The 22,933-nt window shown below is 42.8% G+C and overlaps 1 protein-coding gene across 61 annotated transcripts in view; it reads left to right on the plus strand.

Moving 5' to 3' along the window:
• The window catches only part of Tcf4 (transcription factor 4), a 345,898-nt gene that overhangs the window by 288,461 nt on the left and 34,504 nt on the right, over positions 1–22,933 (plus strand). For all 61 annotated transcript variants that reach the window (NM_001437098.1, NM_001437100.1, NM_001437069.1 and 58 more), the window contains 5 exon segments: positions 1,374–1,479; positions 5,231–5,361; positions 11,106–11,238; positions 19,383–19,450; positions 20,527–20,605. In NM_001437098.1, coding sequence (NP_001424027.1) covers positions 1,374–1,479; positions 5,231–5,361; positions 11,106–11,238; positions 19,383–19,450; positions 20,527–20,605 — 517 coding nt within the window.

Raw genomic sequence — 22,933 nt, forward strand, 5'->3', positions numbered from 1 at the left:
TGTTTGGTTTCATGCCCAGGACCTCCAGACTTCGAAGGGCATGTGGAGCATTTATTTGATGTATGGATGCAGAGGCACACATCCCACATCTGTCTCCGTGGACCGACCCTTTGTGAAATCCTAACCCTGGTATTAACGCTTACAACGTTATGAGTCACGGTTCTTCTGAGAGAATTATATAATTTTCAGGGTGTTTGTTTGGTATACGTGGCAAAAATGAAGCTTTCTTTTCCTCTCTTTCTTTTTTCTCTCTCTCATTTTTTTGTAATCCTGCCGCTGCCTTTTTGTTAGTGAATTTCTTCTCTCTCTGTGACCTGTGAATATCAGTGTAGGCTCACTGCCAAGTTTGTGAACCGCTGCCTGCCTCAAAATGGAGGCAGGAAGGTATCCATTTTCATCAAGAGGATGAGCCGTTCAGTCTTTCCGACCATCTGGAGAGAGGAACTTTTAGAGCAAAAGAAAATGGGAATTAAAAAAGGAAAGGAAAAAAAGATTATATTTAGCAGAAAAGGCGAGGGAGAGAACCAATTAAAGTGAAGCTATACCTGATGAATTTATGCTTCTCTGCGATGCTGTCCTGCTTCAGGGAAACACAAACAAGCAAACACAGCGGCTATTTTTAAAAAGGGAACCGCTTCTCCAGGCCCCGTGAGGATCAGCAAACGAATGTTAAGTAAATTAGGGGTTTGGCACACTTTAAAGTTTATTGTACACAGAAATATAATAAGCACTTTGAGAGAGACAAGCCCCTCTTCCTGCGTACACACTGACTGTTGGTGGTCTTGTGCTGATCTGGGCACTTAATGGCCTTCTTCCTGTATCTCTGCTGACACTGTATGGATTAATAGTCCGAGATATATATGTACTTATCACTCATTCTTGATTCATGAGCTCTCTCTCTCTATCTCTATCTCTCTCTCATTCCTCCTTCTGCCTCCCTTCTCCCTACCTCCTACATCACAAGTGAAGTTTTTAATTGAAAGGTAGAGGTTTGGTCTGTCTTTAGTGAGAGACTGCTTACATAGCTCTGTTCTACCCCTAACATGCTCACAGGCCATCTGTGTTTAAAAAAGAAAGGAATCTGTGGATGGCGGCCACTCCGTGGCCTGCAGAGTGTATTTACCACTAAGACGTGGTTTGCAGTGTTCTCGCCCAGACTGGAAAATCTCATTCCTGATTATTTTATGTTGATACAAATACACAGCCCCCCCCCCCGCTGTATTCAAAGGGGGCAGTGTTTCTAGGGTTGGATCAGGTTTAGACTCTCACAGCATCCAAATTTAGCATTTTGTGCCAGCTTCTGACCAAATCATGGATGTAGAGATGCTTTGATCAACGCTGAAAGCAGATTTCATGTGGTTCTCCTTCCCCAGGTCTACGCTCCTTCAGCCAGCACTGCCGACTACAACAGGGACTCACCAGGCTATTCTTCCTCCAAGCCAGCAGCCAGCACTTTCTCCAGCTCCTTCTTCATGCAAGGTAAGGCACTTCTTTGCCTGCCGGGAAGTCCACAGGCCATTTAGTGTTATATACGGGGCAAAGAAATGGGGTCATAGGCAAGAGTAGAGGGGAGTAGAAGTGTTTCCCTTGGAATTGAGTTTCTTACGGAATTAGGTAAATCTTAGCCAAGGCCTTTTTTTTTTCCTCTTCCGTTAAAGCCCTTTGACCTGTGATGGGTTAAGATTAAATTGCTTCACATAAAAGGAAAGTCTTGTTGGTCTTCCAAAATCGTTGGTCTTCGATCTCTCTGCCATCTCCCAAGCATGTGCATGCTCAGACACATTTCATTCAGCTCAGGGTGTGTTTTGAAGATCTTGTACTTTGTCAAGAGGAAAGAGTTGCCCCTTGGGTCTTGCCATCTATACAGTTTTGACCCACTTAGTAATGGATAAGTGAGAACCAGGGTTCCATTTCGGACCAAGTGACCCACTGAACCATGGGAAAATAGCACAGTGAAAGTTGTGCCGGCACTTACAAATTGACTTAAGGTAAAAGAAAACTTTGAAGGGAGTAAGTACAAGGAATACATGGTGGGGATGTTAGCTTTGTGGTAGACAGTGACTGTGTGTTCTCTTTATTTATCCATTGTTCTTAGTCAAAAACAGATGGTTCTCTGTCCCTAGAGCTTGTGCTGTTGCCACTGGTCATTTAGCCCCTTTCTACTGATTGGAAAAGGCCAGGATCATAAAAATAACACCAGCTACTTCACTAATGGCCCTTTCTGAAGAAGGAGCTGTGTATTCCATCCATGCCATGCCTAGGATACTTACTTCCGGCTGGAATGGTCTTAGTCCTAAGATACCTTGAGCTTAGAGGTAGGATTTCCCAAGAACTCCTGTACATACACCACTCTTAAACTGCCTAGATGCACATACCCTTGCATACTTGGGTATGCAAAGGAACACTACTGTAAGGATGGTCACTAGGGCAAGGACACGGTTGGGGCAGCAATGCCAAGGGAGCTGCCTGGCGTCTAACTGAGATCGCAGAGGCTATACTCAAGACCACTGCAGAGAGAGGAGGATCGCCCTTCCCTCCTGCGTCAGCTCATTTAAAGGGCTGGTTCACATGTGAAGTTCCACCGAAAATCTATTAAAACTGAACTGAATGGGTCCCTCGGGATTGGGAAGAATTTGTTCCACACATCACTGAGCTCATGGTCACAGGCCTCCTCTGTCTTTGTGACCTGACCTAGGTGTCACTCTCAAAGGGGCACAGTGGCTAGTCACTTGGGTACATTCTGTGCCATAACATTGGGACTCATTGCCTTTGGCTATAAACAGTGGGAGAAGCTGCCCTCCAGAGGCTTACTGATGCTGCCAACTCAAGGATTCATTATGTCAAAATTCAGGTTTTCGTTAAAAAGATGGACAGAAGAATAAAATCCCTCTGTGTGTCTGAGAAACTTGTTGTCTTGAACTGTGTGCATAGCAAAAAGGCCAGGTAAATTAAAACAGTAGGTGCTTTTCCATAGCTCACCCCTTAAACTATGGGGACCAGATTTGTTTTTTCTGCATATGAATACTCAAAAAAAAAAAAAAACCCTTCAGTTGACATTTATGATGAGCACAATTAATTTACGCACATCTAATTCTATTCTTTCAAAACAACATTATGCCAAGATCATGGGATGTGATAAATATTAATTTACTCTGAAAAGCATAATTTATGTAAAACACATATTTTTATAAGTCTGCGAGGAGTAGAATATGCTGTGTTAACAATCCAAAGTCTACTGCCACCCCATGCTTGGAGTTGTCAGAATATTTCAGGAAAACACTTACTCAGTGATCAACTTTCTCGATTTATTTGTCAAATACATACTCTACTCAAAGTGTGAGTGGGTCTCAAACTAAATATTTAAATTTAAGGTGACATTTAAACTTCTGTATCCCATAGTAAATCTAAATCTAAAGTATATGGGATGTTAACTTTGGGTTGGGAGCAATGGCTGGTTGTGGTGGTAATAGTGATGGTGGTGGTGAGGTGCTAACTGTAGTAAGATGGAGATCCTTAATGTGCATGCAGAGTCCAGGTGTCTCCCTCCTAGGAAGGTAGGGACAGGTAGATCCCTACAGCTTCCTGGCCCTCAGCCTACCCAGACCACAAAGTGCTAGGGGCCATGAGAGATGTTGTCTCAGAAGAATGATTTCTGGCCTTCAAGTGCATGAACACACTCTTGTGCTCAAACACACGCTCAAACACACACACACACACACACACACACACACACACACACACACACACACACACACACCAAGACCAATTCACTTTTTAAAAACACTAAGTTCCCACGTGGTGAGAGCAGGTCGAAGCAGTGACCTGATGATTCTCTCTCATGCACATCAGTTCCTTCTGTGCAATGCAAGGCAGTCATGGTAGGGCTTAGAAGAACATGTAGTAGTACAGAGGGGTAGCGAGAGTACCAGCAAGCATAGTCTAATGGTCTCTTACATTGTATCTGTCCGTCCTTTGGTTATAAGTCTTCAGTTGTCAACATTACAGACATGACCATACGTACATGGTTCTTAGCATTGGAAATTCACAACTTCTTCCTTTGTTTCTTCTCTTTCAGGCTGGTTCTGAAATTGTAACTTTAAAATTTAAAAATTCAGTGTGGGATTTGGGGCAGGGGTCGAGGGGGTATTGGGGAGAAAACAGCTTCGTGAAATAAAATATCAGATAAAATTTGTCTGATGTACATACTTGTTACTGTGAAAATAAGCTTGTTTTCCATGATGAATGCCTGAATACTTTCAACATCAAACTCTAATACTCAATTTTGTTCAATAACTAAGAGAGGGGAAAGTCAGTGAATTAATCAGTAGTGGTTCAGACTGTCTCTAGCCCTTAGGTATCTTTGAGAAATCAAAATTAAACAATCACAAACTATAACTTCAGCACCAGGGAGTGAAAGAAATTTTTCTGCTGTTAATATGAAGTTACTTCCACACTAAAAGAGACTTTAAAACAATGTATCTCTAAGGCTTATTTTCAAACTCTTGACCTCATATATTTATGAAATCCAGAGACTGTTACCCTATATTATGATATCTCTCTTAGGACATGCATGTGTATCTCACATTGTTCAAGAGCGTTTAAGAGTTGTATGTCACACATACTACATTAAAAAATGACCTAGGATAGAAATATTGAAAATCCTCTTCCCCATTTACCATAAGATAATCCCAACATTAATTCTCTGTATTGTCCATGGCACGGAAATGAAGTCCAACTGTCTGAATGTGGGCTGTTCTTTTTCAGTAGTCATTAGAGTGTAGGTTCTTAAAACTTGCACCCATGCCAGCTCTGTGAGGTCCCAACCGTTTTATTTTCACCCCAAAGTTTAAAAAAGGCTTTAACTTTTCAGGTTACTTTCATAAAAGTAGGGGTTGGGTAGAAAGAACTGTTTCTTTCGGCGTGAACTACCTCACTCCCTTGACACAGTTCTGCAGAGAAGCATGTTCTGTTCTTCTCCAGTCGATTTTTTAAAAAAATATTTTATCTTCCTTCTTTTACAAAGAACACAAACGTAAACGTTTCTATTTGTTTGACAATATGAAAAGCCACTTGGGAAGAAGTAGTGATGACTGTCGTGTGATGTAATCAGCTAAGCAACACAAAGTTGAATACACAACGGGAGGTCATTTTCAAGTGTATGAAGAAACCCTATTCTAAAAGGCAAGGCTGACTGCCTCAGAGAAGTCACGGTTTTCTTTGTCCTTTACAGATGGCCATCACAGCAGTGACCCTTGGAGCTCCTCCAGTGGAATGAATCAGCCCGGCTATGGAGGGATGCTAGGCAACTCTCATATCCCACAGTCTAGCAGCTACTGTAGCCTGCATCCACATGAACGTCTGGTAAGGAAGGCTCACGGGCATGGGGAGAGCACTGCGAGCTAGTTTATGAGTTTCATCTCTGTGTGTACCGCGGGCTCTGCAAAAGAAGGCAAAAATAGCTCTCTCCTATTATTCTTCGGGTTTTATTGTTCTTGTGATCAAAGGCTCGACAGAAGCAGATCACCTCTGTAAACCTTCCAGAGCTTCTCTGCCATTGTCCCTTTGTTTATTGTGTTTTGTTCTGTTTTCTTTATGGTGATGTCAGCTTCCTTCGGTTCATAAACACAGAGGATTCGAGTTGCAGGGCCTTAGCAATGGCAGTGCCTTGTCCTTTTTGACTGTCTGTAATTCTGGAGAATGAACGCTACGCTGAGGGAAGAGTGAGGAGGATTTGACATGACAGGGATTTCCATGCCAGTTCTGACCTATTGTGACCTATAGGAAAAGTTTATGTTTTCTTTCTAGCCTTGGGAATAGCAAACTGTGGGATGTCTACATCCGTTGGACCTTATTATTTTAATTCCATACACATGCCACTTGGGTTCTGCTTTGCTGGACACCCCAGTGAAAGCTGCTGCGTTGTGTAATATTAAGTCTTTTCTTAGTAAGGCTTTTCCACTCTGCCCATGGCTTCTACAACTGACCTTCATTTGTTTCCTTGTCCTAGAGGAATCAGCCATCTGACTCTCTCTAGGCTTAAGAACTACCACAGCCAAGAAACAACTTATTTAGTTAAATCTATCATTGAGTAAATAAAATCTCTAGATCATGAGTTGGGTATGGGATGCAGGTCACGTGAGACTTGAATTCATTATTCAATAACATGTAATTAAAATGGTATGGCCCTTAGGCTGGGAAGATGACTCCATAGGCAAGAGTTCTTGTAAACATGTAGACCTAAGTTCAAATCCCCAGTACCCATGTAAATAGTTGGGCATGACTGGGTATGTCTATAAACCCAGTATTGGAGAAGAAGATGGGGAAGGGAGACAGAAAGATCCCAACTGCTTGCTGGCCAGCCACTCAGGTCAAAAGCAAAGCCTGTGGTCAGTGAGAAATCCTGTCTTAAGGCACTGAGGCAAAGAGCAATGAAGACATCCATCCAAAATCCTGCTCTGGCCTCTTCATATGCACACACAGTTGCATGTATCTACATGCCCACATGCACGTGCTACACACACACACACACACACACACACACACACACACACACACACATACACACACACATTCAAACCCCACAAATGTGAAGGAAAATCTATGGTCTATGAATGTGACTTCATCTCTTCTTGAAGTTTTTTTTTCTCTTGTTTTCACATCTATTACTTTTTCTCTGTCCTGATCAGGGAAAACATTTCTGGATTCCTCTAGTCTCTCCTCTCCTTTGTTCAGTCACTGGATATATAGAAGAAAAGAAAGCTTCATATTCTTCCCGATGGCCAAAAGTTTCCAGACGTAGAAATTCTGGTACTTGGAAAATGCATGCTTAGTTGGTCCTAGACCACAAGACACAACGTGGTCATCACTCCGCCTTTGTTTTCCCGGGGAGCATGTGGTAGTAATGGGAGTGACCGGTTTCTTATCTCTCCTGTGTTCAGATGTATAAATCACAAACATCTCAAATGTTAGCACATTTTCACTAAACAGCAAATAACGGAGCTTCAGATTGCCTCTTCTCCCACCCCCCACATGGAGGCATTCAAGGTAGAGTGTAGGAAGAGACCAACTGTAGTTAGAATATCACTCAGTAACATGTTTGCTTATCCATCATCATCCTGACTTTGCCTAGGACTCATGTTGTGGATGCAAATTAAAGTTTGGAGTGACAGATCAAATGTTAGAATTTCGGTCTGTTGAAGATTTGTCTACGTGCTATTTTCCTTCCCCCCTACATCACTTCACTTTTAATCATATTTTATAATTTTGCATTATGATATAATTTGATCCCACTAGAGTTCACTGCATGTGGAGGGAGCCCTTGCATGATGCTTAGATGCACAAAAGGCATGATTTCAAGTCAGAAATGAGGCACATTTTAGAAAAAGTTTGAATGAATCAACACAGCGTCGTTGTTGAAACAGAAAGGTCACTTTAAAGCAGTGCCTCCATAGATCACATGAGAAGACGCAGTGGTAAAGCCATGTGTTCATCACAGAGCTCAAGTTCCCGTTCTTAATTTGACCAGTTAGCAAATTTCAGAGAGTAAGATTCTTACTCTAAAGGGTAAATGAATAAGGTCTCTGGTAATGTATCCTAATGAGTTTTCCCACTGAGAGTGAAACTATTGAATTATTACATCTAGTTATCATTGTAATTTCAGTATTTAGCCATATGACAATCTCTCACTGAAGTGACTTTGAAGACTCTGACACTGATTGGGAATAATTTGAATATCCAACAGCAGTCAGCATCTTTTATCTTGAAAATAGTGATGTTTCCCCTCAGCCCCATTCTGTAGCGTTTGGCTAACCGCATGCTAACTGGGGCTAGCTTAGAAGGGCGAGAGACTTCCCTTACTGTCTTGGATATAATTTGACCACCACTACTCTTATCTCTGAAGGTGAAACATTTTGGAAACAGGGTGAATGTCATTGTTTTCGACCATGTTTTAGTAGACTCTGTAATGAGGAAGTTTCAGTTCCACACATCTCACCCCCAACTGTTGTTACCAGGTTTAAGTCTTTAAAACACCTTTACAGTTTTGGCTTTTACAACTGAATTCCATAGGTCATCACTGCTTGTTGAACACACACACACACAGACACACACACACACACACACACACACACACACATACACACACACACACACGTGCACACACATGGGCGGGGGTTACCTACTCCCAATGAATGGACTTTGTGGTTAAGCCAAGCAATGGGTCTTTGTAGAAAGTTTAAATTTGGGGAGACTTGGCCAAGACATTTGACAAAGAAGGTTAGAGGCCTCACTGCCTGACGGAACTGCTTCAGTGCTGCATGGTGTAGCGTTCTAAGACATCTGAATTCTTAGCATAATGGAAGTTAGTTTGCCTTCTATTTCTATACATCAGTACTTTACAAACTGGGCTTAAGGCTGCCCTCAGGAACCACTGGACAACGTTTAGAGACGTATTTGTGGTCACAGATGGGATACAGATGCTACTGGTGTCCAGGGAGTAGAGGCAAGAGATGCTAATAACCATCTACACAAGAAAGCTCTACGGCAATGAAATATCTGTCACAAAGGCCACGAGTGGCAAGACCGTGAAACACTACCTTGGCCTATAGCGCCATTTCCTTCTTAGTATATACTTATAATTCTTAGGTTTGCGAATCTTCAAATCACCAACCAATAACAAACATCACCCATGTGAATGTTTGTAACGCTTGCATGGCTCTCAGTTGGGTAGCAGAAGTTTAGAGGCAAACTTGAAGAGGGTGGACATGGAAGGTCATGGCACTTGAACGGATCACATCCCCCTTCACACCTTTAGAGCAAGCAGGATGGACAGTGTGGCAGCTGGAGAACCATGGAGATGTTGATTTTTAAACCTTCCCAGGGACACTGTTGGCCATTACTGATGTTCTCCGTGCTGTGTTTATGACCTTTCCAATAGCATTAGTGTTCAAGGTAGTCCTCACTGAAAAGTAGTCCAGCCGTAAATCTGATTCATTTGTTTCGGCCTCTAATTTTCAATGTGTCTCTGAGAATAGCTAATTTTGTATGGATTGCATCGCTTTCCCCATTCAACTCTGGGGATTGCTTTTCTTACTTCATATTCTTGGCTCTAAAGTTAGATGAGTCCAAAGAGTCTCTGTGATGGTTTTCCTTTTTCCGTTTTGCATCTTCTAATTATTGTAATTAATCAAATATTTCTCATTATTGTATTTCTCTCTGATTCTGTTTTTTTCCCACATGGTTCTTTTTTCTCTATATTCCTATCATAACCTTTTATCTCAGAAGCAGAACTAGCTATGCCTCAACTCTTCTAAGTATGGTTTTCCAAGTCTTATATCTTATCTTGTGTGTGTGTGTGTGTGTGTGTGTGTGTGTGTGTGTGTGTGTGTGTGTGTATGTATTTGTACTATAGAGAAGCCCCACTCTGTTATTCCTTAGAGAACATTGTATGGGTGACTTGGGAGACTCAAGTCCCCAGTGTAAATGGATTTTCACCAGTGGCCCAAGGGAAAATTACCTCTGTCTTTACATTGGCATATTCTAAGCTTAACTATCTTATGGTACATGGGGGAGATGTTTTGAAGACATTCATGTGTTAGATGCTCCTCTTTATAAAATGTAGATGCATGACCTAGACTGTTTGGTAGTCCCTCAGCTAAGTCATACTTCGGTCCATGAGTATGGGCTGTCATGGTATGTTTACTGCTTAGCACGGGGAGGTATGAACACCATTCCCTCCCCTTCAGGGAGTTTACAGCGTTATGGGAATGGACTTGGACAACAGGCAGTGACTGACCCCGAAATGAGTGTGAGGTGGTAGGGTAGAGAGCAGATATAATTGGGTTGAGCCCATCACAGAAGAATGGCAAGCAAAGAGGGGACCGTCCAGGAAGAGGGGGAAGTAAGCAGCTTGGTCGGCCAGCACGGAGACACCACGTTCCTTCCTTGTTAACAAACGCCATGGTGTTAGTGCTTCCCAGTGTCTGCAGTATCTGACAGCTCCTCTTTAAAACACATTAAAAAGCATCTCTAGGCATGAGGTAACAATGATCCATCACCCAGTCTCCTTTTAAATTAAGTAATTAAATGCGTCTCCAGTAATGATAGAATAAAAATTGTAACTATTAATTTATCACCTGCCACAGAAACCTTATCTTTACCTATTTTCTTTAACATTGACAGCGCATCCAAATGCTTCTGAAAACAAAACCGAGAGCAAGTTTCAACAACTGGCTTTTCTACTTGATCGCTTGGTTTGGGTTTTACGAAAGAAATAGTTTGAGGTGTCCTTTTAAATCCATGTGTCCCTTTAGTCATCCTCTCCCCATGAGATGGGTACAGGACAACTAATGTGCCACCTTCAGTCATTTGAACAACTGGTGTAGGATTGAATTTGAAGCTAAGCCTTAAGACCAGCAACATTTAACAATGGTCTTCCTTCCCAGTCAGCTAAATGGTATGTGCAGTATGCAAAGGAGGGACTCATAGCGAAGCAAAGCATGATCAAGTCTTTGGATCCCCAGTCAGTTCAGTGGGGCCACTAATGTAAGCTTTCTCACACTCAGGCTTTAGAGAGATTTAGCTTTTAACTTTTTTTAAAAGTTTTCTGTTTCTCATCTTGTTCTTGATGCTGAGATTCGTTGAGCAAGGTGATCCAACTGGGGAGGAAGAAGGTCCCTGTCACTTTGCCATGTAGTGACTGGTGGCCTGGGTCCAGTGTAACACAAGCCCCAGAGATCTGCATGTTATGTTCATTATAATGTGCAATCTTTTTCAGGTGTTTAATAGGCCACAGGGGGAAAAAATAATACAAGTAGCTGAGTCTGTTTCTGAAGTCTGTGAGATGATTTTGGTTTTTTCAGCCCATGATTTGTAGACGTGGGGATTTTGATCTTTCCTTGGTGTCCTGGGTTGCGATGATATCCCTTGACATTTGATACAACCACAGATCAACTCCAGGTCTATGTGTATTTGGTCGTTTAGAAAATGAAAGCTGTCAGATAAAACAGGATGTTTGCTTGACCGTTTTGAAATTCTGAAAGCATCTCCCTTGCGATATTGTGAGTCTAACATAACTGAATGTGGCCTCCTTTCTTCCCCGGCCACAGAGCTATCCATCGCACTCCTCGGCAGACATCAACTCCAGTCTTCCTCCGATGTCCACGTTCCATCGAAGTGGCACAAACCATTACAGCACCTCTTCCTGCACACCTCCTGCCAACGGAACAGACAGTATAATGGGTGAGTAGTGCACATGCCAACCCAGAAGCCAGTGTTCCATGGTGCAGTTTAATAATGAAGGCCCTGTCTCTTCTCATAATGGAATTATAGGCAGGCAATAAATTTTTGCCACATCACTGAGTGAACAGATGAACGTATTGAATAGGGAGACTCAGTGGCTTGCCACTTTTTTTTAGTGACAAGAAACCGAAATTTGACTTGGTTGTCCGCTATGAGTCACTAAATGAGAGTTCAAGTAGACCCAGACTCTCTTGTATCTCGCATTCTGAAACATCAGGCAAGCAAAGTTTTCTTAAAACTATTCATAGAAGACCAATGAGATATGGGTTCTGTTTCTCCTTAATACCAGTATTTGTCCATCACGTTCCAGAGATTGACCATCATGCTAGGTTTCTAACCATGCTGTGTCCCTGCCTTCCAAAGACTTGTTTATATGAAAATTTCAACTAACAGTCACTTTAATAGCTACAAGAATTGAACCTTCAGAGATTGTAGAATTATGGAATCCTCGAAGAGAAACAGCCCTCGTTCACGTAGGGAAGATGTCTGGCTAACAGTGAGCCCAAAATTACTTCCTGCGGGCTTTGTAATAAGTTTAGGCTCAGGAAGATTGTTGCTGCCAAGTGTATCATCCGCTCACGTCCTCTGATGTCTGTGGTGATCTGTTAGTACAGCTGGATCTCTGCCAGTTATGTTATCCTGAGGGAAGAGCTAGTCAGGGCATTTAGCTATCCCTCAAGGGAAGATACTGGTTGGTTGGGAGGCAGCTACTTCCCTGTGGCTCAGCCTTGACAAGCTTTTCATTCTGTTGTACAGCATACCTAGATGCTCCAGGGTCGTCACAGAACCCAAGACTTTGCTGGTCACAGCCTACTCTACTTTAAGGCTCGCTCGTCAAGTGCTTTGGATAGTTTTCTTGCGGCTGTGACAAAATACCTGGAAGAAGCCACTTGTAGAAAGGACAGTTTTGTTTGAGCTCGTGGTTTAAAGAGACACAGTCTGGCATGGCCTGGGGCCTTTTCCTTGGAGGGTTACCGTGTAAATTATTACATCTTAGTGGATCAGACAGCAGCATAAATGGGGCTAGGCTGTCCCCAATTGCAGTGTGCCTACAGTGGTCTGTGTCTACCGCCCAGGCCCTGTTTCTCACAGTTTCTAGAATCTTCCAAAACAGCACCACCAGCTAGGAACAAAGTGTTCAGATACGTGAGCCTGTGGGGACGGTTCACATTCAGACCATAACAGCTTGGCCTTTGAGATCATTCACAGAGGGTCACTGATGAGAAACTCAGGGTTTGTTCTAGAGAGAACATTATGCTGCTGTTTATTGCATGAGCTTTTTGTAACTTTTTTTCTCTTTTTCCTTTGAACTTTGGGAATTGCGTGAATCACTTATGTGGGAGAGTTTTTGGTGGAAGAGATGGTATTAAACTGTTAAAATATACTCTCTAGCCACCCAACACTGCTTCTTTATTCGTTAATTTATTTCACACTTGAGATGAGCCACCTAGCAGCCCTGTCCTATCACATCTCACAGAGAAGCAAATTTAGGAATGAGTTTCCATTTCTGGAACTTTCCATAAGAGAACCTTCACAAGTTAATGTTGCACCCCACCTGACCTTGGAGAGCTACGGCCAGAGGTCACATGGGAGAAGTTTTATTAGCAACCAGTGAAGTTCGGGCAGATTTGAAAAACAAGAAGAAAGAAAGAAAAGTGCAGAACTGAAAGACTGAAAGAGGCGCATTTCACTTCAGTGTGGTTTGACAATGGAAAGCCCCTTCTGCAGTCATGAGGTCGGTTATACAGAATGGCCAATCATTCATCCTTGTCCATGACAGGCTTCCTGTCTACTTGCGGTTTGAGTCATTTTCTTTTTAAGGAAGATATGGAGGTGGGACAGACCTCTGAGTTCAGGAAAACACATTTGGGCACTCTTTCGGAAAGGATCGTGCAGACCTGATCTGCAGTCTCTCTGTGAGTGATGTGTATATCACTGCGTAAGAGAGGAATTGTGCTCTGTGAGTCCAGAGCATCTTAGCTGCCCACTGCAGTCAGAGTGAGGATTGCTTGTGTTAGATTGCCCTATCGCCATCGGATAACGGACAAATAGCAGTAGTCTGAGGACAGTAGAAGGATGGGTGAGCCCTACACATGAAGAGCCTAGCTGCATGCTAAAGACAAATTTGGCTTTAGGTGTAAGCCTCAAGGTCCTGTTAAGTGTCCAGTCAGTAGTAAAGACCTCCAGTTTAAAAAGAAAAATAAGAAACTCTTAGAACCCAGACAAAGGACTTTTAAGAAATCATTTTATAATAATTAGTATTCCTTTCAAAAAAATCTTATTAGCCAAAAAATATGTTAAGAAGCATCATAATCCCTTAGGAAATAAGTCCGTCTAGCAATTCAGCCTGACAATGAAAAAATGCTGTTACTCAGTTTGCATAAATACAAAAGTTACTTTAAAGCTACTTTAAGGGAGAAAGTTCTTGAATACTCCAGTATGCTCTGTCTTAAAATACCATACTCTCCAATTCCTTGCATACAAATGCAGAGGGGAATTGAAGACCAGTTTTAAGCCTCACTCTCCTGGCGCTCTGGCACTCACATGACTTCCTCTGTGGAAGTCTCCTCGGCTTTGGTTTGGCATGTGGAAGGAGGCAGTGATGGCAGCATGGCCGCAGAACACGAAGAGAAGCATTCTCTTCTGAAGTCAGTGCATTTCTCTAACAAACAGTGCTGGCTAATAGGATACATCTGTAGGCTTTGAAAGTATTTGGCCTATACTCACTCATTCTGAAATGCAGGAAATAAAGAAATACTACATTGCCTGTATCTCAAAGAACAAACAGGGCTAATTAAATAATTGGTAAATAAGGAACACATAGCCCAACACATGTTTGAGATTACACACATGATCCTGGAGGGGGAAAAAAAAAACCATCAGAGCACTAATGCCACAAGAATGGGTCCAAGCACTAACTCAAGGACAGCCCCAGTCTTCAAGTTTCCTTGGCACAAAGTTGCAAGGCACTGCAGCTCTCTGAAACATGGCACCGATATCTGCAGAACTCTCTGGGCTCAGAAAGGCTGTCCCCGTGTCTCAGTTTCACGCGGTAATATTCCACCATGATTGTCAGCCATTGTCCTAAACCTCATAGAACCTCACAGTGTCTATGGCGTGAGGTACAAGCTCTAGAACTTCACAAGTCCTGCATTTCATTTCATGTCCATTCGCTGCGTCCTGAAGATGGACAGTGCTCACTTTGGTTGGGGATGGTTCATCCCTTGTCCTGCTGACACAACTGGCCACGCCCTCCTTTGGTTTGCTCCTTTGTTTCCTTTTGCTCTTCAGTGTCCAACTCTAGTTCTTCTGAGAGGCGTTTATGAAACTTTTAGTGACATAGCCATTCATGGTAAAATATTTCTCTGTGGCTCATGGCCCGCTCCTGTTCTGTCTAGCAAACAGTAGCACATTCCGGAGTCAGACCAGCCATTTCTGGATAGGAAGGGTCTCAGAAGCACCCTGGAATAAACGAGGTCAAGGGGGCACAGCATAGGTCGGTGAGGCCAATAGGACACATCACAGACCTCGGCTGGCTTGGCACCTGGGCAAGGTGGGAACTGACCAGGGACCTTTAGAAAGCTACATCTGAGTTTTATTGTTTCGTCCCTAAATACCCTTTCAATGCCAGGCAGCTGGCTTGTGTCAGAAGTGGTCCAGCCCAGATCACCTTGATCCAAGGAGGCACTCAGGGGAAGTTCCTAGACGCCAGATGCCGAAACAGAGATGTCTACAGAGTAGTGCGCCTTGCTGTCCTCCTCCTTCCTTCCTTCCCAAATAATCAGCTCTTGCTGATCAGGAGGGAGAGAACCTTCTGCTGTAGGATAGGTCAGTGAGGTTCCCCAAGCCTGACCGCCATTCTGCAATCTGCAGATTCCACTCAGAGTCTCCGTCTGAATCCATCAGCCACACGCTCTTTGAGATTTGGGACCACAAACCTTCCCCATCCCTCACAGGGAATTGGGCCTATAACAACATAATGTTTTACAATGCCCACTATTGTTTTATTAGTCTTTAAGTGCAGAAGAAAGATGCTATTTCCCATGTTTTTAAACCTCAAACCAAGTAGTGTTGAAGGAACAGGCCAGTCAGTGTGATTTAATGCCCCATATGTTAAAGATTACTCTGAAATATCTATCTGGTTCATGAATTAATCTGGCTTACAACTTTCACTCCCCCTGACGTGTTTGTGTGACATAAAGCATGTTGGGATGTGGCTTTCTAGTAGAAACGTCGTCCTTTTTCCCTAGAGAGCTCGGTTTCATAGTAATTCTTTTTTATTATTATTAAGCTAATCACACACTATCCAGCCTGTGTTTTATGAGGATCTCGAGCCTTCAGATGAACTTGGGTGATGACCAGGCATGGACTGAAGAGTAAAGATTCACTTTATCCAGCTTCCGGTCTGCAAGGACCACCAATGGAGAGCAATAAATGGGTTTGATTCAAGCCTCTCCCCCATTTCCTGCACCCCATTTCCTGTCAGGAGGTCCACCTTCCCCCATGTATGCCTGGAGCCCTTCCCACACAGAGTTAGTACATCACGCCCCATGTCGGGGAGTCTTCAGAAAGAGTCTTGGAGGAGCATTGGCAACGTTCCATTTAAAGTCATCTTTGTGGACAAACTCAGGACGTTGCCATGCCTCTCAGGGTCACTGAACACACTTCAGAAGAGCCTCGTCTTAAGGCAGTGCTTGTCTGGAGAACACACCGACTTGTACTTCCCCCGTCCTTTGATGTCCTCTCTTCCCTGCCGCAAGTTACGGGTGTGCAGTAAAGGGGAAACATATTTTCCAGATTCTGGTTTTCAGAGCTGATCCCCAGACACCACTTGTCCTGGTATTCTGTTTGGGGTGTGTTGCGATGGGAATCACCATTTTCCCCAAAGCGGACACTCATGGAGGGTGGTCCAACACTGAGCACAGGATATGAAACCTTCGTGTGTGTTTCATCTCGCCAACAACAGCACCTGTGTTTGAGCCCTCCCAACAATACTTGCGTGGCTAGCAGTTATCAAACGCTCCTCCAAAATTACAGAGCTTTTCATAATTGCTCATCTCGCATTCATATTTATGTTATGCCTCTACTTACAGGCTATTTTGTGTGTGTGTGTTTTCCTCTGTTTTGATTTTGGACTTTCTTTGTGTGTGTGTGTGTTTCGGTGGGGTTGTTTTTTGGTTTTTGGGTTTTTGTTTTGTTTTGTTTTGTTTTTTCTGTTGAGCAAAAGAAATCGATTAGAACCCAAGTAAAATAAACTAGCACACATAAAGACAACAGGTTTCAAATTTGTTTCTATGACATGAACATCAGTGATTCCTAACAATATACATGGACAAAACCCAGGTACTAAAATAGTAATGAAGTCCTAATATACTGGAGCCTGAAAGGTGGATTTGATATGTGTTTTGCTAAGCGTGACCCACTTTCCAGTACCAAAACCAAATATTAAACCATTTGAGAATTAAAAACATATCTCCTTTCTAATGCCGTGCGTCCGTTTGTATATTGGTCACACAAACAGAGAGAGACATCTTTAAGAGATGACCAATCTTGTGTTGAAAATGTGTCCCCTCCGTGTTTCCTGGAACTGAACAAAAGATATGCCCAAGTGAAAGAGTAGACTGGCCCCAGCAAACTGCTTTGAAATGTACGCCTTTGGGTTGGGCTGTTCAGCTCTTGCAAGGTAAAATGGCTTTGAGTTTAAAAAAAAGTCTGTTCTTATCAGTGGCTTACATGAATAGCCTTTGTAGTTTTCTGAAACATTTTTATGACCAGATGAGGTAAGGACTTGATTCTATTTTCAATTCAGCTTCCTAGGTCTTAATATCTCTTTGTATAAAGAAGACACTAATAGCTTAGTTTAAAAGGCTCAATGCTTTAAAACAAAAACAAAAAAACAATCGCACTGGGGCTGGAGAGTTGGCTCAGCATTGAGCCCTTCTTGTTCTTGTGAAGACCCAGATTCAGTTCTCAGACCCTATACGATGGCTCACAGCCATTTGCAACTCCAGTCCCAGGAGACCCAGAGCTTCCCGGGTATCGGGCACACATGTGGTACACACGCACACCATAGAGACAGAAGACTCAGACACGTCAAATAGTAAAATAAACAGGTCTAAAAACTTTGTTAAATCACACTAAAATATCCTTTCTTTAAAAAGTATGATTTTTTACGCTATGCATAATTTACTTTGTGGATATTCTTAAAATGCGTTCGGTGGTTTTGTGGGTCTTCCTGATTTGTATCTTGAAATTGGATGGTTGCAGTGATCGATTTTAATTTACAATTTCCATTTTCAAATTGTTCAAAAGAAGAGTCAGTCTCCTGAAAGCTACGACTGTGGGTGATCTCTTTTAATTGATAAGCTTTTGTTCTTTTTGTTTGGATCCTTGGTCAGTAACTGTGGGTTTGTTTTCTTTTTAACCAGCGTTTCTCTGAACATTCGCTTGGTGAAGATCCGTGTAAGAGTCAGGCACACAGCATGGATTCTTTTAACTGCAGTCGCCACTTAAGCATAAAGTAATGAACAGATGATATTGCTTGATAGGAAAACAAGAGTTGCTCCCACAGAGAGGGGGAAACACGTTGATAGGACGATAGGATGCTCTGTATCCGCTGAAAATCATCACAGTCCTTTTAGAACCATCTTCAGTTGTTTCTAAAACCCTTTAATATAGAAATTCCCATTTTCATACTGGAAAGAATTTCAGGGGTTTTTCTTTTTTGTCTTAAATATTTAATGCACTTGATACCTTCCTAAGGTGCTCTCTCTTATGTATCTAAGTCTAATGCCAGATACACATTCTGAGAATTTGTCCATACCTGTAATCTAGTGTGTTCAGATAACTTATGTACACCATTCATTAGTAACAGGGGAAAGAAGAGGTTTGTTTCTCTGAAGGTAATCGTGTTTGCTTTGGGACACAGGTGGCCCTCTTCAGTGTTCCAGGAATGAGCAAATGAGTTGGAGGGGGTAGGCTCAGTTGTCAAGAAAGCCTATAGAAGAGCTTATTGAACCGATACACCCAGCATGCAAATCTATGACAGTAACAATCATACCTAAGCTACAGTAAGCAGAGACCCAGAAATGAAGGCAGGACCCAGAGAAACTGTGGATCTGACGTCTGGAGTGTCATGCCCCACCGCATCCTTGAGTGTGAAAGGAGATGATACAGGTCACTTAGCTAAAAGGGTCCCCTGTTCAAGAAACAGACTGAGGGATTTCACTGTCTTTATAGCGTATGGTGAAACTTGGCTTGAATTCATGGATTGACTCCATGTCTCCTTTTCTATTCCAGTCAACAGTGAAAAGCAACTCCCATATCACATTAATAGACTACCCTTAAGTCTGTATGTTAGTGTCGAGGTGATTGGTAAGGGCAAAACTCCCCAAGTCCAGTCAATGTCTCAATGAACAGCTCTCAACACCACCCGGTCCATTTTCACTAAATAGTTGAATGGCTCCTTATCCTCAGCAAAGGAGTTGACTGTGTTATACGCTGGAACATATGTGTTATTATTAACGACACCTTTCATTCATATATGGAAAGGGGATACATAGAATAATAAAAACATTCTTTCTCTCATTAGCAAGACCACTGTGTGGCACTGAGATACAAGCCCCCGTTTCCTGTCTATCAACTTTTTCTTTCTTTGACACTAGGTATAAGTTATTCGTGAAGATAATTCAATTATATATAAAGATACATTGATCTTTGAAGACTTTTAAGGTCCTGTAAGTGTCACACCTCTCTTAATGATGATGACCACCAGGGCTGGCTTGGTACCTGTCACCAGTAACTTCTCGTCAGCAACATGGGGGTGGGGGACGTAATGGCAGAGGAAACACTTTTTCTTCAAACCAAGGTGTCAGGTTTATATTTTATCTGCAAAAAAAAAAAAAAAAAAAGTAACATGAATATATTTGACATCTACCTCAGCAAACAAATTAATGCTAATTAAAGATTAATGTGTTGTAATTAGCATTAAAAATGCAATTAAATTGTGAGTAAATGGACCAAGAATAGAAAACTGTTAGACGTCTCCCTGCCTGGTTTTCATATTCTGTCTTTTGTTTTTGCAGCAAACAGAGGAACTGGGGCAGCAGGCAGCTCCCAGACTGGAGACGCTCTGGGGAAAGCCCTGGCTTCGGTGAGGAAATATTGACTTTGGACTTCCGTGGGCACGGCTCCTAGCAGGGTGAACTTTAATCAGAAGTGGACATATGGAATTTTAGAAAATAAATGCAAATAGCTTTGATTGGGGGGAGGGGGTGGGAGTAAGAATCACTGAGACTTTTCCAGGGAAAGCCATTTTACCTCCTTCGGCTAGCCTTTTTTATCTTCCTGTCTCCCTGGTGCTTAGCCACCTTCAGTGAGGGCCTGGGGATACCCTCTGGGCCTCTGGGCTCATAGAGTTTTCAACATGAGTTTCTATGAGTTTTTCATCTCTAAAGTGTGATAGATGCCCGTTGGCTAGCTAAGACCCACTCTTCAAGAGTCAGTTACAAGACGTTTTGGAAAAGCTACTTGGAGAAAGAAATGACAACCACTGAGGTTCATGAAGGACTTGTCACTTCATTGGCACCTGAGGGACTTAAATTCTTCGCTCTGTCCACCCACCCACTGCCTGCAAGCTGGGGTTGAATCATTCCCGAGTGCTCCCTAGGGACAAGTCAGTCCCTTGCAACGCCGTCAATCATTTATAATTTTAAGAGGAAATTTGTTCTCCTCAGATTCGTGTCTTTGGTTGCCTTTACCCTCCCATGGTGGACATAAAATAAGGCCAACTAACACCAGCCTTGAGTTCTAAGGGAAAGTACTTATTTACCCTGGGCTTTCCTGTGTCCTGCTCTCCAGTGCCCTAATTAGAGTAGACACAATGCTGCCCAGCCCCTTGTTTTTGTGGAGGAAGAAAGGAAAATTAGAAAGCAGTACGTCTGGTTTGCCCAGAGCCACCCAGCCAGTTAGGGTGGGAAAGGGATTGGACTTGAAGCTGGCTGAGCCCGGTTCTTTTTCCCACTGCCATGCACCACCAGAGTGATTCTTTTGAAACTCTTGAAGTGACTGTTGCATTCTCCCTTTTGGAACGTTGGCAGGACAGTTGGACGTTGCATGCATTTTGTGGTTCTCGGGTTTTTAAGGATGAACTGCATGATGCTTTTTGTTGTTTAAAAACTGTTTATTCAAAAATCAATGAGAGTCTCTTTTCCTCTCCACTGTTTCAAGATCTATTCTCCTGATCACACGAACAACAGCTTCTCCTCCAACCCTTCAACTCCTGTTGGCTCCCCTCCTTCACTCTCAGGTACTGTGTTCTGAACTCTATTTCACAGCCATAACAGGTGACAGAAAACACCTTCTGTACATCCAGAGCCTATAGAGATCTCGAAACATAGCCTGCTCACAGGAAAACAGAGTGGGTGGATAACAGATTTTAATCTGAGGGCGCATTTGTACCCAGTTTTTTAAAAAGTGGATGAAAAGCCATTCCTTGAACTCTTTTTAGTTATACAGATGTTCAACAGCCAGATTATATATTCCAATAAGATTTCTCAAAAAACAGTAGATGTAGCCATGAATATCTAATACTAAGTTACTAAATATAGGCTATGTAAATGAATCCCTTCCCTCAAGACATTTGAGCCTTCTTCCCTACATTGAAATATTTAGAGGAAAGCACAGTTTTGTATATGAATTTTTCTGTAACTGTCTGAAGTAAGAGGGATGTTTGTCTTTAAAATTAATAAATTACTATGATGTATGGCTTCTAATCACATGACTATAAGCGGTACAGTTATAGAGTAAATCATTTTACTTTTCCAAGGTACACTTGAGTGACCTACTTTCCCTCTTTGGTCACATGACCTTGTTCCGTGCATCAGTTCCTTGGAAAGAAGGGAAAGTGGCTCCCATACGAAACTGTCACGTGTACCTAACCTCACTGGGATTTAGAACAGATTTGCTCTGCCTAAGCGTTGTCTCCTTGAGTCCTGCTCTGTTCGTCCCCTGTGTGCAGCCCTCACAGGCCTCCCTGTAAGCCGATGAGTTCCCTCGTAGAAAGCAAGGGGTTTCAAAGTGCGAGGCTCAGAAACAATGGCGGCAGCCCAGATGGGATTATAGCCTCTCTGGTGTAGGAAGCTCAGAGAGCAGGCCAGTGAGAGGACCACCCGGGTCCTGAAGTCGGTCTGTTCTGGGTGACCATACTGTACCCGGGAAGAAGCAGGGGGTTTAAGACGGTAACAGAATACCACCACCACCACCCGCCCTCCGCCCCCTCAGCCATCGCGCAAATGGAAAAGAAAGCTCAGGATTGTGCTCTTCTGTCTTGGCGCCAGAGTCTTAGGCTCTGAAAAGAAAAAAAAAAAGTCATCTCAAATATCAGGCTCCCAATCCAGGGGAGGATTGAGCACAAAGGACCCGAGACAATAACGGGAGGGGAGGATGGAAGCAGGTGGAACGCCACGTTCACCACTTCAAACAAAGCGGCTACTTCCGTGCTCTGCAAGTGTGGGAACAACCACTGTCCGACGTCCTGGTTCTGTGCACAAGTGTACCGAAGTGAGGGAGGGCTGGGTGATTTGCCAAGGCTGTGCCAGTTACAACCAGAGACATTGAGTGCTCGGGAACCTGGTGCGCATGCTCCTGGTGCTGCGCTGTACGTAAGGTTAGGGAGGTGCATGCAGAAACCCACCACAGGGCCTCAGGCTCTGCAACCTGCTGTAGGTAGAAGGCGCCCAAAGCAAGCACAGGGGAGCCACTTTTTTGAGTCCTCGTGATGCGTTTTGAAAGACCACATGTTAGAAAGAAAGAACTTTTATGAAGATATAAACAAGGGGACAGATTGCTATTTTCACACCAGCGGCTCTGTCCAAATTCTGTCAAGAAAAGTAATTAAACAAAATATCCTATTTTTGTTTAGCATAAAAATACACAGGCATACCCAGAAAAGACAAGAAGAATGGATTTGAAACGTGCCAGCAGCACCAGGGCAGAGGATCTTGAGAGAGCACAGTTATTTGTTTTTATTGAATTAGAGTCTTTATTCGTTTTCTATAGTGGGTATTAATGCTACAATTGTTTCCAATTTAAAAGTGATTTTTATTTTATAGGTTGGATATAGGGAGTATGTTCTGAAAGGATCTTTGGACCAAACTCTGTAGATCTTACTGTTAGGGAGTGTTGTGTCTTTTGCTTTAGTGAAGTGCTGTGAACTAACCTTATTTGCTCCAGAAGTGTCTGAGGGGATCCATGTAAGAGTGTGAACAGAGCATGTGCTTAGCACGGAACCTGATCCCCAATCTCTAAGATAAATAATAAATAAATACATGTTTAAAGGTTTATCTCATCCCACAGACATTTCTAAAACAAGAGTAAAGTTCTCCGGTATCAACATGGGAGTTTTGGTTGAACACGTGTAAAGACCTGGCCCTCCCCCCATCTCCTTCAGACTCTTGAAAGCACCACAACTTTCCAATCTCCAGTGACAGATATCTCCCAAAGGAGTCCTGCTAGCTGAAACTTAGACCCAATAAATATTCCTTTTTATAGAGCAGTCCCAGGACACTGAGAGCCAGCTTATGAAAAGACTACATGTTTTACCTTTAAAAGATGTCCCTGGGCCTCCAGATTTTCA

Source organism: Rattus norvegicus, chromosome 18, assembly GCF_021556685.1.
Source record: "Rattus norvegicus strain SHRSP/BbbUtx chromosome 18, alternate assembly SHRSP_T2T, whole genome shotgun sequence".
In the NCBI taxonomy this organism is placed as follows: Eukaryota; Metazoa; Chordata; class Mammalia; order Rodentia; family Muridae; genus Rattus; species Rattus norvegicus.